General features: G+C 56.0%; 1 protein-coding gene across 4 annotated transcripts in view; it reads left to right on the top strand.

Annotated features, from left to right (window-relative positions):
* Apc2 (APC regulator of Wnt signaling pathway 2) overlaps positions 1-15,893 on the top strand; it is a 25,513-nt gene continuing 9,620 nt past the window's right edge. The window contains exons 1-14 of one of the 4 annotated variants that reach the window (XM_004865947.3): positions 1-130; positions 5,944-6,102; positions 6,253-6,343; positions 6,420-6,600; positions 7,661-7,769; positions 7,860-7,976; positions 8,288-8,365; positions 8,536-8,634; positions 9,046-9,436; positions 10,115-10,210; positions 13,549-13,688; positions 14,157-14,234; positions 14,585-14,701; positions 14,777-14,991. In XM_004865947.3, coding sequence (XP_004866004.1) covers positions 77-130; positions 5,944-6,102; positions 6,253-6,343; positions 6,420-6,600; positions 7,661-7,769; positions 7,860-7,976; positions 8,288-8,365; positions 8,536-8,634; positions 9,046-9,436; positions 10,115-10,210; positions 13,549-13,688; positions 14,157-14,234; positions 14,585-14,701; positions 14,777-14,991 — 1,925 coding nt within the window. In that variant the 5' untranslated portion in view covers positions 1-76. The other 3 variants (XM_004865948.3, XM_021244848.2, XM_004865949.4) reach the window with 3 other exon arrangements.

Raw genomic sequence — 15,893 nt, forward strand, 5'->3', positions numbered from 1 at the left:
CACCCCGACCGCGGCCCCCACCCCCACTCCGCGGCTGAGGGGCGGGGCGCACGCTGTCCGAGGCGGCCGCCACTCGATGGGGCTCCTGGGGCTCCTGAGCCTGCTGCACTCGGCCTTCTTCGGGGACCAGGTAGGGAGCTGGGTTCCTAGTGGGGGTCGAGGGTCTGGGCCCAGGAGCGGCAGACAGGGTGGGGTCCGGGCCGTGGGAATGGTGACCCCAGTGGCGTGGGGGAGGGCGCACAGGCCAGCGCGCTGAGACTTAAAGGGTAGGGGTTCTGGCTCAGTCGCCCTGGAGATGGTTGCCAGGGAAAACGCGGCGGGATGTTCACAGGGCTGAGAACCCCTCCTCCGCGCTACAGCGACCCCCCACCGCTCGGGTCTGCGCAAGCGCACTGTGCTGGCCCAGCCCTCGGCTTCCGAGCGAGACCCTTAAGCTTCTCTCCACGGTGGGGACACGGACAGGGGCGCACTGAGTCGCATGGGGAACTGCTGTGGGGTGCACGGTGCGGAGGCTCCGCCCTGCACAGGGTGGAGGTGCTGGGCCACGCCCTGCAGCTCTCTAGTCCTCAGTTTCCCCATCTGGGCACCGGCCTAGGGCCCGCTTCGCCGTTCCCTAAAGCTGACATTTCATCATATCCATCCTACCCAACCCGAGCACTTCACCTACCTCCGTAGCCATTCTGAGTCCTGCGGTATAACAGCCCCTATTGAGGGGAAACTGAGGCTGGGGATGCATGGAGAGCCCAAGGTCACTCGGCCTCGAGCAAGCCCAGGGATTGTGCGCAGCAGGGGCAGCTCTTCGAGGACAAATACCGGTGTCTGGGAGCTGTCCGTGGTGCTGATGGGGACGGTCGCTGCCCATTCCCTGCTGAGGAAACTGAGGTCCACCACCGTGTCCCTGCAGTGGCAGGCCCTCCCTGCCAGCAAGAGCCCTACCCTGTCACCCAGCCCTACGTGTCCCTGCGTTTGCATCATAACCTGGTGTCTTTGAGCCTCACTCTGCTCCATACTTTGTGCCAAAGGGGGCCTCCCATTTTTGCCCCCAGCCCCGGAGATCAGAAGAGAATCAATGAAGCAGACCGGGCACCAAGGGCACAGGGATAGCGTGGGGTCTGATAGGAGGCCCAGTGATACTCCTGAATAACCCTTGCAGGCTGGGGTTGGGGATCCCAGGGTGGGGATGGGAAGAAGCCAGCTAAGAGGTGGGAATTCTCAAGGCAGCAGCAGTGGGGGTATGGGGGATCGAAGGGAGAGGGCCTCAGAAGGGGCCCTTAGCAGCACTGTGCAAGGCAGTGGGAGGTCCTTTCTCACATCCTAGAAGTTGGGTCTGGGATTCTTGGGGACCTTGGGGTCCCAAGGCTCTTGCCAGCTTCTGAAATGTCCAGTGATACCCAAGCTTGACTATGGCTCAGGATCTACAATGTCAATAACTGGGGGATGGGACTGTGTCAGGGATGTTCTAAGTGGGACCAAGGGCACCTTGCCTTGGGGTTTTGGCTGCCATATTCCCCCAGCCTGTGAACCATTAACCTTCCAAGCCTTGGCCACATACAGAGAAAGGAGGGAGGGAGGCCCAGCAACACAGGAATTCCAGGAACGTTCTTCCTTCCCCTGACTCAGTTTCCCCATGTATACCAGGATGGGACTGGCTGTTGCACACCCTCCCCTCAAAATCCCCTGCCTGAGAAAGGCCTGAGGAGCTGTGACATTTGAAACAGCAGGGGAAATGAGATTTAGTCCATATGCGGGAGGCAGGGATTGATTAACCCACCACCCAGTGAACAAAACTGGAAACTGAGGCCGGAAAGACAAGCCCAAGGGCACACACGGAGATAAGACAGAGCTGAGAGACCTGGCCTGGGCTCTTGTGAGTCCCTGAGGGGGACCATCTCCCCACCCACCATACCGTGGGATTTGAACCCAAGGCCTTCACATTTAGCTACATCCCCATCCCTTTTGTATTTTGAGACAGTCTTGCTAAATCACCAAGTTGTCCAGCTGGGGCGTAGAACTTGTGATCCTCCTGCCTCACCCTTCCAGGCCTGCAGCACCATACCCAGCTTCCATCCCACTTGGGGGCTTGCCATGGCCATGCCCTCTACCCCTCTACCCCAGGGCTCCACAGACACCCATCTCCTGAGCTCTCACTGATCTTTCCTTGGCCTCGAGCCCTTGTCCCTCCTGGTGCCCGGCCTCTTTTACACCGATGTCTGGCTCTGGAGGCCCCAGATGGTGAGGCCCAGTCCTCTTGAGCCCTGGAATTGCTGTTCCCCCATAGGCACTTGAAGCTCCAAACCCCACAGGAAAGAACACATTTCTCCCTGTGCACTAGGCTGCTTCAGCCTCCACAGTCTCCCCACCCTCATTTTACAGGTGGGAAACTTAGGGGTGAAAGGTCAGTGATTCTCTCTGGCCCCTCAGGTGTTAAATGACAGAGGTAGGTCCCAAACCTATGTCTTCCAGCACTGTCCACCTGCTCTGTCCTGTGACATGTGTTGGCAGCAGAGGAACTGGGCTCTGGGAGTTAAACCCTCAAGTGGTCTCTGGGGACCCATTGGGGACCAGGGACAGCTGGGGATACACTCCTGGGACCACTGGGCCCTCCCTCCTCTGGCTTCCTGTCTGTGAGGGTGGATTTAGTGGTGGGGGATCAGAGACAAGGACCAGATGGAGAGAAACAGGAACTGAGAGGAGAGAAAGATTCGAGGAGGGACAAGAGTCTTAGCTATCAGATGGAGGAGGGTGTGACACTCGCGCGAGGAGACTGGGAGAAAGGAGGAAGGGTCCCCAGGTGTTTCCCAGCATGCGTGCCCCCCCCCCCCGCTCTGTTCTGCCCTAATACATCCACACAAGCTGGACTGGACTGGTGGGGAGACTACTGGCCTGACTGCTGCCTCTGCTGTGGACGCCCGCCCCCCCCCCCCCGCGCAAGGATTCTGATGTAATATCCAAGATTTGGTGTTTCATTGAAATTCTGCGAATCCAGTCACAGATTTCAGAGGCCATTTAACGCAGCAGTGGGATGGAGGATACGGGGTCCTGATCCTCGGGGCATCCCCATCCTTCAGGAAGGGTTCATCTACCCTACCCCACACACATTCCGCTCTCGAACCCTCAGCCCCCTCAGCCAGAGCTGAGGCCTGACGCCCCACGGCCGCCGCTGGTCCCCGCCCCGGGCCGCTATTGGCTGTTGCTATGGTAGCAGCCCATCTTCCTGCACCGCCATTGGCCGCCGCGCCTGCATCCCGCATCCCTCATCCTCCCCCGCTCTTGGTGGTTTCTCCCAGCGCCAGGAGAGGCGGTGCCGCCTGGCCTGGCCCGAATCGGGCTTTGTCCGATCCGGAGCTCCTTGCCCGCTCAGCGGAAACCCAGGAGCCCTGGAGGCTGCAACTGCGGCCACCCTGGGCTGGGATTTCGGGTGGGGCCTGCAGAGAAGCTTGGAGGGAGGAGGCCCCAGACCCCCGCCCCATGCCAGCCAGCCCAAGCTGAAAGTAAGTGGGAGTGCGTTCCCTGGGTGAAGGGCAGGGGCAGGGCCTCCAGCCTCTCTTTTCTGCCTCTGTCAGCGTGGTCTCTGTTACTCCAGACTGGGAGCTAGAAGGGAAAGTGACCCCGGAAAGAAGGTGGGTGTCTGTGTCATTGCAGTCAGCCGCACGCACACACCCACTCATGAATTTCATTACCACATCTCTCAGAAATGAGGAGGTGAAGGATGGGCAAGAGAGTCTGTGTGTAGTTTCTGTGTGTCCTGGGAGCCTTGGGGCGCCACTTTCCCTCTCTGTAAAGAGGGAGTTTGGATTAAGGGAAGGAGATGGGCCCCCTTGGGCCTAGCTCTTCACACCTCCTGTGCTGCCCTCCTGTGAAGGTGGCCCCTCATATTCAGTCATGCCCGCCCCTAGTTATTGGTGCTTTTCCTTTGATCACCTCTCAGGAAGGCCTGCTGGGGCTGAGGGGCAGACAGGAAGGCTTCCTGGAGGAAGTCGTATGGTGTGGGATGGCAGGAGTCAGGAAAAGTGCTCTAAGCTGGGGAACCTGTGTGTGCAAAGGCCTGAAGGAAGACAGCAGCCAGTTTCCTGATGAGTCCTTGTGGTGTGGAGGAGTTAGTTCTTACCCTGGGGGCACTAGGGAGCCATGAGAAGTATTTAAGCCCAAGAGCATCTGATTTGTGACTTTCAAAGTTCCTTCTGGCGGTGTAGGAAGAGTAGATGGGGGGGCAGGAAGTGAATGGCCAGAGTCCCCTGGTGAGAAAGGGTGTCGGGGGCTGGGTGAAGGAGGAGAAGTTCATGGTGGTGTTGAGTTGGGGATGCCAGGGTGGAATGAGGAGGAGCCTTGGTACCAGGCTCACTCAGATGGGGACACAGGGGGTGACCACCAAACATGAGGAAGGACGTGGCCACCCCTGGTCAGGATCCCTGAAGGGGAGGAGTTCTGTGTGTGGCCCCCTATCCATCCCAGGCCTGATTCACAGGTGCAACCCTAACTGAGCCTCACTGTGATTAGCACTGGGGTGAAGGCTGTGGTCGCCAGGCTGCCAGCGTCCCCCTCCTGGCCACTCTGCCCTGTGCCCCAGCCACCAAAGCTCCCATCAGCCTTTTGAGATGGGGTGGCGGGGGGAGGGGGGTTGTCCTCATTCCCGAGATGGAGAACAGGAGGTTCTTGTCATGTTCCTGGCACTCTGTGGACCTCTGAGCACCTCTGGGGACAGAGTCTGGGTTCCAATCATGCCTAATCCACTTGCTGAGTAGGCCTGTTCCCCTTGGGACTCAGTTTTCCCCTTGGAAACAGCCTAATGATGGTCCCCAAGACATAAGGACTGTGACATGGAAGAAGGCACAGGAGAAGCAGATTGGGATGCCTGGACCCCTTCCCCTACTCCTCCCCCAGTCCCCGATGTGCCCTAGGAAACACAAGGGTGGGTAGAGGCTTCTGGGGTAAGAGAGGAGCAGGAATGAATGAGGTGAATGAATAAGAGTGGATGGGGAGGAGGAGCATGTGCCTCAGGGGGCAGGGCTGATTTGGGGAGGGGGCTCTGAGGGAGGAGATGGCAGAGGAAAGAGCTGGCTGCCATTGGCGAGCCTCAGACAAAGGCGGAGGGAGGGGTGAGCTCCGATGGAAAGGAACAAAGAGGAAGGGGCTCAGTGCGGGGAGCAGGATGGCTCTGGTGTGCAGGCTAGCTGAGGGAGGAGGTGGCGACCAGCTGGACAGAGAGGAGGCTGGACCTCAGTGAGAAAACACAGCCAGAGGCAGAGGCAGGGATGAGAGGGTCGGACAGGGACCCTGGGATACCCAGGGCTAGCCAAGGACTGACCAGAGAGCGCTGCACCCAGCCACTGGGGGAGGAGGGTGCCGCCGGGCTGCAGGGGGCCCAGGTCCTGTCCCCCTGGGGTGATCATGGTGGGCTGTGGTCTGTCTGTCACACTGTCTGGCTACAAGGGGCTCCTATCATCTCCCCATGGCTTTCTCTCGGTTTTCACAGTGTTCGTATTGTCATCGCTTGGGCTAGCTGGTCATCTGTCCACCTGGCCCCTCTGGCTGTCAGCCTCTGGGAAAGGTCTTTGTCTGTGGCCCTCTGTGCCTGAGAGTGTGACTATGAGCCTGGTGGCCTCAGCTGGCCAGTCCATCCCTGATTTAGATTGTGAGGGTCTCAGATGTCCGTCTGTCTACCTGGATGTCATACAGTGTCCAGGAGGCCAGCAGTGACAGACAGGCATAACGTGCAGTTAGGCATTCTGTGTCCTGCCCCTCTCTCTTGGATTGTCACCATGCATGTCTGTCACTCCATCTGCTTTGCCGTCTGTCTCCCAATTCCCTGGGCAATGTCTGGGATGGCCCATGCTGTACACCACTGCCTGGGATGCAGCCCTGGCATGGAGGGGGCACTGGGGCTTAGGTCCAGCTGCCTACAGGGCAGACCCTGGACTCAAGGCTCTGACCCTGTCGCCCTAGGCGCTGCATGAGCTGAAGATGACGAGCTCAGTGGCCTCCTATGAGCAGCTGGTTCGGCAGGTGGAGGCCTTAAAGGCTGAGAACAGTCACCTGAGGCAGGAGCTTCAGGACAACTCAAGCCACCTGTCCAAGCTGGAGTCCGAGACCTCAGGGATGAAGGTGAGGGAGGTGCAGATGATGGGATATGCACGACAGGTTACAGGGGACCCTGGACCCCAGAGGAGGTTAGGAAGGGCCCCAGGCACCCAGGGGATGGCTGACCCGCAGCGGTGGCCATGCCCATGGCTCTGTGTCCTTCCCGGCCTGAAGGAGGTCCTGAAGCACCTGCAGGGCAAGCTGGAGCAGGAGGCCCACATGCTGGTGTCGTCGGGGCAGACAGAGGTGCTGGAGCAACTGAAGGGTGAGAAACCACCCCTGAGGGAGCTGGGAGCAGGAGGGCAGGCGGGGTGCTGACCTTCACTCTCCCACCCAACCAGCTCTCCAGATGGACATCACCAGCTTGTACAACCTCAAGTTCCAGCCACCGGCCCTGGGGCCTGAGCCTACTGCCCGAACCCCCGAAGGAAGCCCAGTCCATGGCTCTGGGCCCTCCAAGGACAGCTTTGGGGAGCTGAGCAGGGCTACCATCCGGCTCCTGGAGGAACTGGACCGGGAACGGTGAGAGGGCATGGGAACCAGACCCCGGAGGCCCGCCCATAGCTCTACCCCAGCCAGGCTGCCCCCAGCAGTCCCTGCCCAATGATTAGATCATTTGCGTGTGGACCCGCCCACTGAGCTGGCCACGCCCCCTTCCTGTAGCTCCTCTTCAGGCTGGGCTTTCAGCTGGAGGACAAGGAGGGTGAGGGGCATTCCTGGCAGGGGCAAAGGCTCCTGGGAGATGTCCCCAGGGGTCCCCGGCAGGCAGGCAGGCGTCGCTAGGGACAGAGCTGTGTCCCATGCCAGGGCTCAGAATCCAGCCTAGTGCCAGAGAAGCTCAAGGCAGCCTTTGTAAAGAGAGGGACACAGACCAGGAAATCTGGGCCAGCAGATTTCTGGCCAGCAGCAAGAGGCAGGGTCTGGGACCAGCTCAGCTTGGCTGGGTTGTGTGAGGTCAGAGGGAGAATTCAAGAGCAGCCTGGAGTTATGGCTCTGTTCTGCTTTGTGATCTGGATCAGGTCCCCTAACCGCTCCCAGCCCCAGGCTTCTGTTCTATAAAACTGGAATAGGGCTGGATGTGGCATACCTGTGGGAAGGGCTGAGGCAGGAGGATCAGGAGTTCCAGCCTGACCTGGACAGCTTAGTAATTTAGTCAGACTCTTACCAGTTTTGTTTTGTTTTTTTTCAAAGGCTGGGTATGTAGCTCAATGCAAAGGCTCTGGGTTCAATCCCCAGTATGGGGGGGGGGCTCTGTTGCACCTGGGACACCCCGAGCCTGAAGCCTACTCTTTATACACCCAATGGAGATTAGCAATCATTAGAGAAATATTAGTCTTTCTCCGAGGACCAGAATTTACAAAAGAATTGCCTTCTTTCCTTTCATTTAATTTGCTGCGTCCCACCCAGTTAATTCCATCCCTTACCCCTACCCCAGTGTTGGGAAAACTAAGGGGGAGACATTACCATACTGTTAATCTTGGCACACAGTAAACACCTGATAGGTGCTTATACAACCAAAATAAACAGCGCACATGCAGCGCAGCCCCCTCTGCCGGGCCGTCCCGCTATCCTGTCCCCGCAGGTGCTTCCTGCTGAGCGAGATCGAGAAAGAGGAGAAGGAGAAGCTCTGGTACTACTCTCAGCTGCAGGGCCTGTCCAAGCGCCTGGACGAGCTGCCTCACGTGGAAACGGTGAGCGCAGGGCTGACAATCCTGCCAAGGACAGGGGCGTGGCAGGGAGGCCCTGGGCGCCCCTCACCGCAGCCCGCCCGCCCTTCCCAGCAGTTCTCCATGCAGATGGACCTGATTCGGCAGCAGCTGGAGTTCGAGGCCCAGCACATCCGCTCGCTCATGGAGGAGCGCTTTGGGACCTCGGACGAGATGGTGCAGCGTGCACAGGTGCAGCGCTGGGCGTGGCCGGGGCGGGGCCACCTGCCCCTGTGGGCGGGGCCTCGCTCATGGGCGGAGTCTCATGCTGAGAGCGAATTCCCCGGCAGAGATTTCTGAGGGCCGAGTCTGACTCAGGAGGTGCAGTCAGAGCCCAGCTTCTTACCAGGAAGAAGGAGGATTTAGAGCCAGAGGCGGGGTCACACCAGAAAGAAGATGGAGTCAGAGTTAGGGGCGTGACACATCAGGGAGAAGGCAGAGTCAAAACCAGGGGCAGGGGCGGGGCCACCACCCAGGTCTCAGCAAGAGTTTCTCCCTCACAGATCCGAGCTTCGCGCCTGGAGCAAATTGACAAGGAGCTGCTGGAGGCACAGGACCGGGTGCAACAGACTGAGCCTCAGGTGCCAGGGGCCCAAGGGGTGGTGACGGGCTCCAGGCAACTCAGGGACCTCCAGCCCTCCAAAGGGCACAGGAGTCAGTGCACTGGCCCGCCCACTTAGAGGGGAGCAGTCGGCATCCAAATGATAGAATGCTCCCAGACTGAACCCCCAGGCCTGCCACTTTCCCACAGGCCCTACTGGCAGTGAAGTCGGTGCCGGTGGAGGAGGACCCCGAGGCGGAGATCCCCACGCACCCTGAGGATGGTACCCCGCAGCCGGGCAACAGCAAGGTGAGTGAGGGGAGGGGCCTAGCATCCCTGCCAGATGTGGAATGCTCTCCATGCCTGCCTCTTTCTTTCTTAACCATCCCCTCCCTCCCTCCCTTCCTTCTTGGTACTAGGGATTGAGTCCAAGGTCTTTGCACTGAGCTACACTTCCACCCCCTTATTTATTCATTTATTTTGCACGTTTATTCATTTATAATTGAACAGGCTGGGCTCAAACTTGTGATCTTCCTGCCTCAGCCTCCCAGAATGCTAAGATTCTAGGGGTGTGCCTTCACTCTGGGGTCCCCTGCCTCCATTGAATCTTTCTCCCTCTCCCACCCCGGTCGTGTAGCAGAGCTGCCCGGGAGTGGAGGACACTCCTAGCTTGGGGGCATTGAGGGGATGGGGTTCTCACTCCCTCGCTTCTCCCCGTAGGTGGAGGTGGTATTCTGGCTGCTGTCCATGCTGGCGACGCGTGACCAGGAGGACACGGCCCGCACGCTGTTGGCCATGTCCAGCTCTCCTGAGAGCTGCGTGGCCATGCGCCGTTCAGGCTGCCTGCCGCTGCTGCTGCAGATCCTCCACGGCGCCGAGGCGGGGGCAGGGGGTTGCACAGGAAACCCGGGAGCCCCAGGAGCCAAGGACGCGCGCATGCGGGCCAATGCCGCACTGCACAACATCGTCTTCTCGCAGCCCGACCAGGGCCTGGCTCGCAAAGAGATGCGCGTCCTGCACGTGCTGGAGCAGATCCGAGCGTACTGCGAGACCTGCTGGGACTGGCTGCAGGCCCGAGAGAAGGGGCTGGAGGCGGGCGGCGCCGGCGGCGGTGAGTGCGGGGCGGGGCGCGGCTCTGGGCTGGGGCCGCCGCGAGGTGGGTCAGTAACAACAACCGGCCAGCTGGCGGTGCACCCTCTGTGTGGTGCTATGTCTGAAAGGGGGCCAGATACCAGGGTGACAAAGAAATACTCAGGAGCCACCACCTGTATTTGTACCTGGCAGTTCAGAAAAGGCTTTTTTGGTACCAGGGATCGAACTCTGGACCTTGTGCTTTTGAGGCAGGCAGCGGAACCACTGAGCTAAATCCCCAGCTGGAAAGGTTTTATTTTTTGTTTTTTGAGGCAGGGTCTCATCATGTGATTCAGGCTGGCCTTGAACTTGCCATGTAACCCAGGCTGCCTTGAACTCAGTGATGATCCTCCTGTCTCAGCCTCCCAAGTGCTGGGATCACAATCATGTGTCACCATGCCTGGCCTGCAAAGTTAATAGAGGGCAAAGTCTGAAAGGTGTTGTCCACAGGCCTGCTGAACAAGCAGCCTCTTTCTTGGATTGAGGAGCCATGCGGAAGGGGAGCCATTGCTTTGGGGCTACCTGGGACTCAAGGGCTTGCATAGTTCATGGGATCCTTGCAGGTTCACAGGGTGGACATAGTAGGGATGTGACCTTCTGGGGTCACCCCGGCATAGTTCCCCAGAAGGGAGAGTCTGACTTGGACCCTCTCCCACAGCCCCTGTCCCCATTGAGCCTCAGATCTGCCAGGCCACCTGTGCTGTGATGAAGCTGTCCTTTGATGAGGAATACCGCCGGGCCATGAACGAGCTCGGTGAGTGTCCCCTGCCTCCTCCAGGAGCCTGTGCAGCCTTGCTGCAGCCTTTGACAATGACAGTGTGGGGCAGAGCCTTGGTCATATGTGCTTGTTCACTGGAGGTTGGAGACTGAGGCCCAGAGAGGGATAGAGCCACCCTGGTTCACACAGCACCTGCTGGGCCTTCTGTCCCCATGAGATGCACAGGACCTCTTGGCCCTCACCTTTTAGCCCCAGGTCTCTGGGGCTCATCCTGCTCAGAGCTGGCTTTCAGCAGGAATTGTCCTGTGGCTCAGGACAGGGAGTGGCTAGAGGCCAAGGATAAAGGTAAAAGATCCAATTTAGGGTACAGAATGAGAGCTAGCATGGGTTGGCCTTGTGCAGTGGTAGCCTTGGGGACATTCTGATGTCTTCTCTGTGAATATCAAAGTACTTGAGGGGTTGAGGGTATGGCTCAGCTTGTATGAAGCCCCGGATTCCATCACCAGCATTGCCAAAGAAAGAAAGTAAGTCAGTCTTCCTGGCCTCTGCTGAGGTGGAGAGCAAATTGGAGCAGGTTTTTTGGAGAGGTATTTGGCAGCATCAGACACATGATGAGTGTGTGCACCCTTTGATATCATCCCTTCCATTTACAAGGTGCAGAAAACCAAAGGCAACTACTAATTCAAATAAAATCAGAAAACTGGAAATAACACAAGACTTCAGTGGTAGGGGATCAGCTAAACAGTGACATATGAGGCAATCTTTTTTATTCTCAATAAGCCAGTAGGGGATTCATTGTGTCCCCTTCTGGCCTCAAACATTTGTATGGTGAATATACCTTCCTTTTAGATTATAAAAGAGTAGTTCACAAAGTGGGCTTCCTGGGGGTTCCTGAGATCCTTTGAGAAGGTCCACAGGGCACAAGTGTTTTTTTGTTTTTTGTGTTTTTTTGGTACTGGGGATTGAACTCAGGACCTTGAGGTTGCAAGACAGGCACGTTACGACTGAGCTAAATCCTCGGCCCACAAGTGTTTTGATAGTAATGGTGATGCGACTACTGTTTTTACTCTTCTCTCTTGTACAACAATGTGTTCAGTGGGGTTCTCCTGATGCTCTTCTTCTGAAAACTACTGGGCTGCATAACCTGGGGTTTGAAATTTCCTTTTAATTCCTAGTACCATAAACACCGAGGGTTTATAAACTACGTCAGGAATTACTTAATATGCTCAAAAAAATTTTTTTTGAGACAGGGACTTGTTATGTAGTCCAGGTTGGCCTTGAACTCTCAGCAGTCCTCCTGCCTCAGCCTCCTGAGTGCTCAGATTACATGCCTGGCTCAAAAAATTTTAAGAGTACATAGAGTCTCTGAGGCCAAAATGCTTGCATGATGCTTGGGTCAGACAGTAGGAAGCCACCCTCTTGGTCCTTTAGGACTCTGTGCAGGTGGCCAGTCCCCAGCAACTGGATGTTTCAGTTAGTGCTATCAATAACACTGAAGCCTGCACCCAGTTCAGGGGCTTATTTCCATATTATTATTTTCTTTTCTTTCATATGGGTTCCCTTGAGTGGGATTTCAGATTAAGGAACATAACAACTTTAGAAGCTTCCCCCACTCCTAATTCGAACTACATACGTATCTTTTTTTTTAAAGTTATGATAAAATATATATACCAGAAATGTGCCATTTTAGTTGTTGGTGTACATTAAGCACATTCACATGGTCATGAAGCTGTGTCCATCATGTCTCCAGCACTTCCTCATCTTCCTAAACTGTGCCTCTATTCCCATGAGACACTGACTCCCAGCCCCTCCCAGGCCCGCACCCAGGAGTCCACTTCCTGTCTCTGGAGTCGCCTGTCCTGAGCATTTCCTATCCACAGAGCCCACACTGGGTCCTTTGTGTCTGGCAGCTCTCACTGAGCACGGTGTCCTCACAGTCCATCCACATTGCAGGGAGTGTCACAGCCTCGCTCCTATTTTTGGCCAAGTAATGTCCCAGTATGTGGATGCACCTTGCTGTGTGCATCCTTCCGTCCATTCATGGAAACCTGGCTGTATCCACCTTTTAGTGCTTTTACACATGGCTGGACATATCTCATTTTAGACTTTTTTCTTTTTCCTTTTATCTTTTTTGTTTTTGTTTTTGTTTTTTTTGGTGCCAGGGGTTGAACTCAGGACATTGCATTGGAACCACTGAGCTAAATCCCTGAGCCTCCTTTTATCTTTTTAGTACTTGGGGTGGAACCCAGGGCTTTGGCAGTGAGCTACCTTCCCAGCTCTTTTATGTAATCTTTTGAGACAAGGTCTTGCTAAATTGCCTAGGATAAACCCAAACTTTTGATTCTTCTGCCTCAGCCTCCCAGAATGTTGAGATTACAGGTGTGTGCCACTATGCCTGGCTCATTTTGGGATTTTTTGTTTGTTTTATTTTTTTGAGATGGGGTCTTTCTATGTAGTACAGGTTGGCCTTGAAACCACTATGTAGCAGAGGCTGGCCTTGAACTCATGGTGATCTCCTGCCTCAGCTTCTGGATTGCTGGGATTACAGGTGTGCACCACCATGCCCGGCTCTATAATTTTGGAACTTTTTTTTGGTACTGGGGATGGAACTCCAGACCTTGCGCTTTCGAGGCAGATGGTAGAACCACTGAGCTAAATCCCCAGCCCATTTTGGAACTTTTGATATGAGTTGCTAACTTATTTCTCCAAATGCTGACTGTTCTGCCCCAAGGATAATCACCTCTGCACCTGTCGCCTTCACTCAGCAGAGAAAAGGCTCTGTGTTTAGGTGCGAGATTTTCCCCCTACCTGCAAGGGGCTGTCACCTGCCACTCCAGGTCCATTTACTCCTTTTTAGTTCTTTTTTTTTTTTTTTTGGTACCGGGGATTGAACTCGGGTCCTTGCACTTGTGCAGCAGGTGACAAAACCACTGAGCTAAATCCCCGGCCCCATTTACTCTTTTGTAAAGCAAGAAATTGCTCTTACTGGAGAGTGGAGAGTAGTGGGTGTGCCAGTCACCTCTCTGGAGCTCTTGTGCCCTGTGGACCCTGTTCTACAGATGCAGCTCAGTGTCTGATGGTCTTGGGGCAGGGGCTCCCCAAGGAAGTGGTCTAGGAGTGCAGGGAATGATGCTGCCAAGCAGAACAGGGCCAAGTGTTCAGGTGCAGGCAAAGACCTGCCCTCAGGAGTGAGTGGGCACCCTGGCTGAGGATGGGTGGGGAGGCAGGTGTGGAAGTGGCAGGGAGCAGGACTGTCCTTCCAGAAGGTAGGTCTGAGGGAGGAACGGCATGGGTGAAGGCTGGGGGCAGAGGTAGGGGCTGCAGGGGTGGGGGCAGGGCTACCCGCCAGTCCTAGCCTCCCTGAGTCCCTATAGGTGGTCTGCAAGCGGTGGCGGAACTGCTGCAGGTGGACTACGAGATGCACAAGATGACCCGAGACCCCCTGAACCTTGCCCTGCGCCGCTACACAGGCATGACCCTAACCAACCTCACCTTCGGAGACGTTGCCAACAAGGTGCCAGGGGCAGTGGGTGTGAGGGTCTGCGCTGTTCCCATTCGGGGCTCAAGGGACTGCCCAAGCTTCCTTCCACATCATCCCAACCTCAGAAAGGCCCTGAGAAGTCGGGACAGTCAGTCCTGATTTACAGATAGGCAGACTGAGGCCCAGAGAGGGCCAGGAAGGGAAAGTCTGTGTTGGACTTGCTTGGCCAGTTTGCTTGGCCAAAGCTGGGCCACTGTACCTGCACTCTGAGGACAGCTTTCATGGCAGGGGCCCCTGGTATGTGTGTGTGTGTGTGCGCGCGTGTGTGCATGTCCAGGCCTCAGTTTCCTCCCCTGACTTTTGGGGTGACCCAGATGCCAGCAAGGTGCAGGGCTCCAGGTCTGGGAATCCAGCATTTGGATCTGGAAAGAGGAGGGGTTATCTGCCTATGTGCCTGCCCCACATGCTGTGAGCATGACTGTCCTGTGTCACTCCCAACAGGCCACCCTCTGTGCCCGCCGGGGCTGCATGGAGGCCATCGTGGCCCAGCTGGCATCTGAGAGTGAGGAGCTCCATCAGGTACCTGGGGCAGGGTGCAGAAAGTCTTCTCTCTCAGGTGTCAGAGGCCTCCCCAGGGCTGTGCCTGGCAGCCCAGGTCCCTTGATGGGGGTTAATGGGAGTGTGAGGGTGCCACCCTGTTACACCCACCATCTCCACAGGGCCACGCCCACAGCCACGCCCACCCAACACTGACTCCGCCCTATGCCTAGCCCCACCCCACCCATATTGGCCGGGTCCCTGCCCCATCCCTGACCTGCCCATCCCCCTTGCCTCATCCTTCACCACACCTGACTGCCCACGGAAAGCACACCATTGCTCCGCCCCTCACCTCTCCCCACTACCAACACGTCATGCCCCTCAACCCCCAGGTGGTGTCTAGCATCCTGCGCAACCTGTCCTGGAGAGCAGACATCAACAGCAAGAAAGTGCTTAGGGAGGTCGGCAGTATGACGGCCCTGATGCAGTGTGTCCTTCGGGCCACCAAGGTGGGCACCGGGGATGGCTGGGGATTGGGGGGATCCCAGGCCGCCCAGCACTGACCCCTGCCACCCTGTGCTCAGGAGTCCACCCTGAAGAGCGTGCTTAGCGCCCTGTGGAACCTGTCGGCGCACAGCACGGAGAACAAAGCGGCCATCTGCCAGGTGGACGGTGCGCTCGGCTTCCTGGTGAGCACCCTGACCTACCGCTGTCAGGGCAACTCCCTGGCTGTCATTGAGAGTGGCGGCGGCATCCTTCGCAACGTGTCCAGCCTCATTGCCACGCGCGAGGACTACAGGTCAGCCCGGGCACTGGGTCCTGGGAGTGTGGGTCTGGGGAGGGCAGGCCACACTGCGAATTATCTTCAGAGGAATAGATGTCCTGACTGTCCCCAGGAACTAATTTTTTTTTTTATTGTGTAGCCCAGGCTGGCCTCAAACTCCTGGTGATCCTCCTGCCTCAGTCTCCTCACTGCTGGGATGACAGGCAGGCACCCCAATTTTCTAGTCTGAGTATACCTCAAATACTGCCAGGGCTATCCTTATACTAAAATGCTCATTTATTAAATGAAAAATTACTACATGAAGCCAGGTGTGGTGGCACAAGCCTGTTATCCCACCATTCTGGGAGGCTGAGTCAGGAGGATTGAAAGCTCCAGCCCAGCCCGAATTTAGAGACTTTATCAGAATAAAAAATAAAAAGGACTAGAGATGTGGTTCAGTGGGTAAAGCTTAGTTCAACCTGAGTAGTACAAAAAACAAAACAAGGGCCCTGGGGATTTAGCTCAGTGGTGCCACTCCTGCCTGACAAGCTCAAGGTCCTGAGTTCAATTCCCAGTACCGGAAAAAAATGTTAAGTAATATTAAGGAATATTAAGAAAATATTAAGGAATATTAAGGAATGACAAATGTCATTCCTTCTTGTTTAGTAAACAATATTAATAGATAATACTTATTACTTATAAAAACAAAATATGTTTTTCTATAAGTATATCCTACATACTGCATGGGATATACTTATAGTAGATTATTGATTTGTTAAATTTAAAAAGTTACAAATTGGGCTGGGGATTTAGTTTAATGGTTCCACCACCTGCCTTGCAAGTGCAAGGTCCAGAGTTTGATCCCCGGTACCAAAAAATAAAAAATAAAAAGTTACAAATTACTTCTTAGTTGGGTGTGGTGGCACATGCCTACAATT

The sequence above is a fragment of the Heterocephalus glaber genome, unplaced genomic scaffold, assembly GCF_053883595.1.
Source record: "Heterocephalus glaber isolate CG9 unplaced genomic scaffold, H.glaber_assembly_v1.0 deba00001760, whole genome shotgun sequence".
NCBI lineage: Eukaryota > Metazoa > Chordata > Mammalia > Rodentia > Bathyergidae > Heterocephalus > Heterocephalus glaber.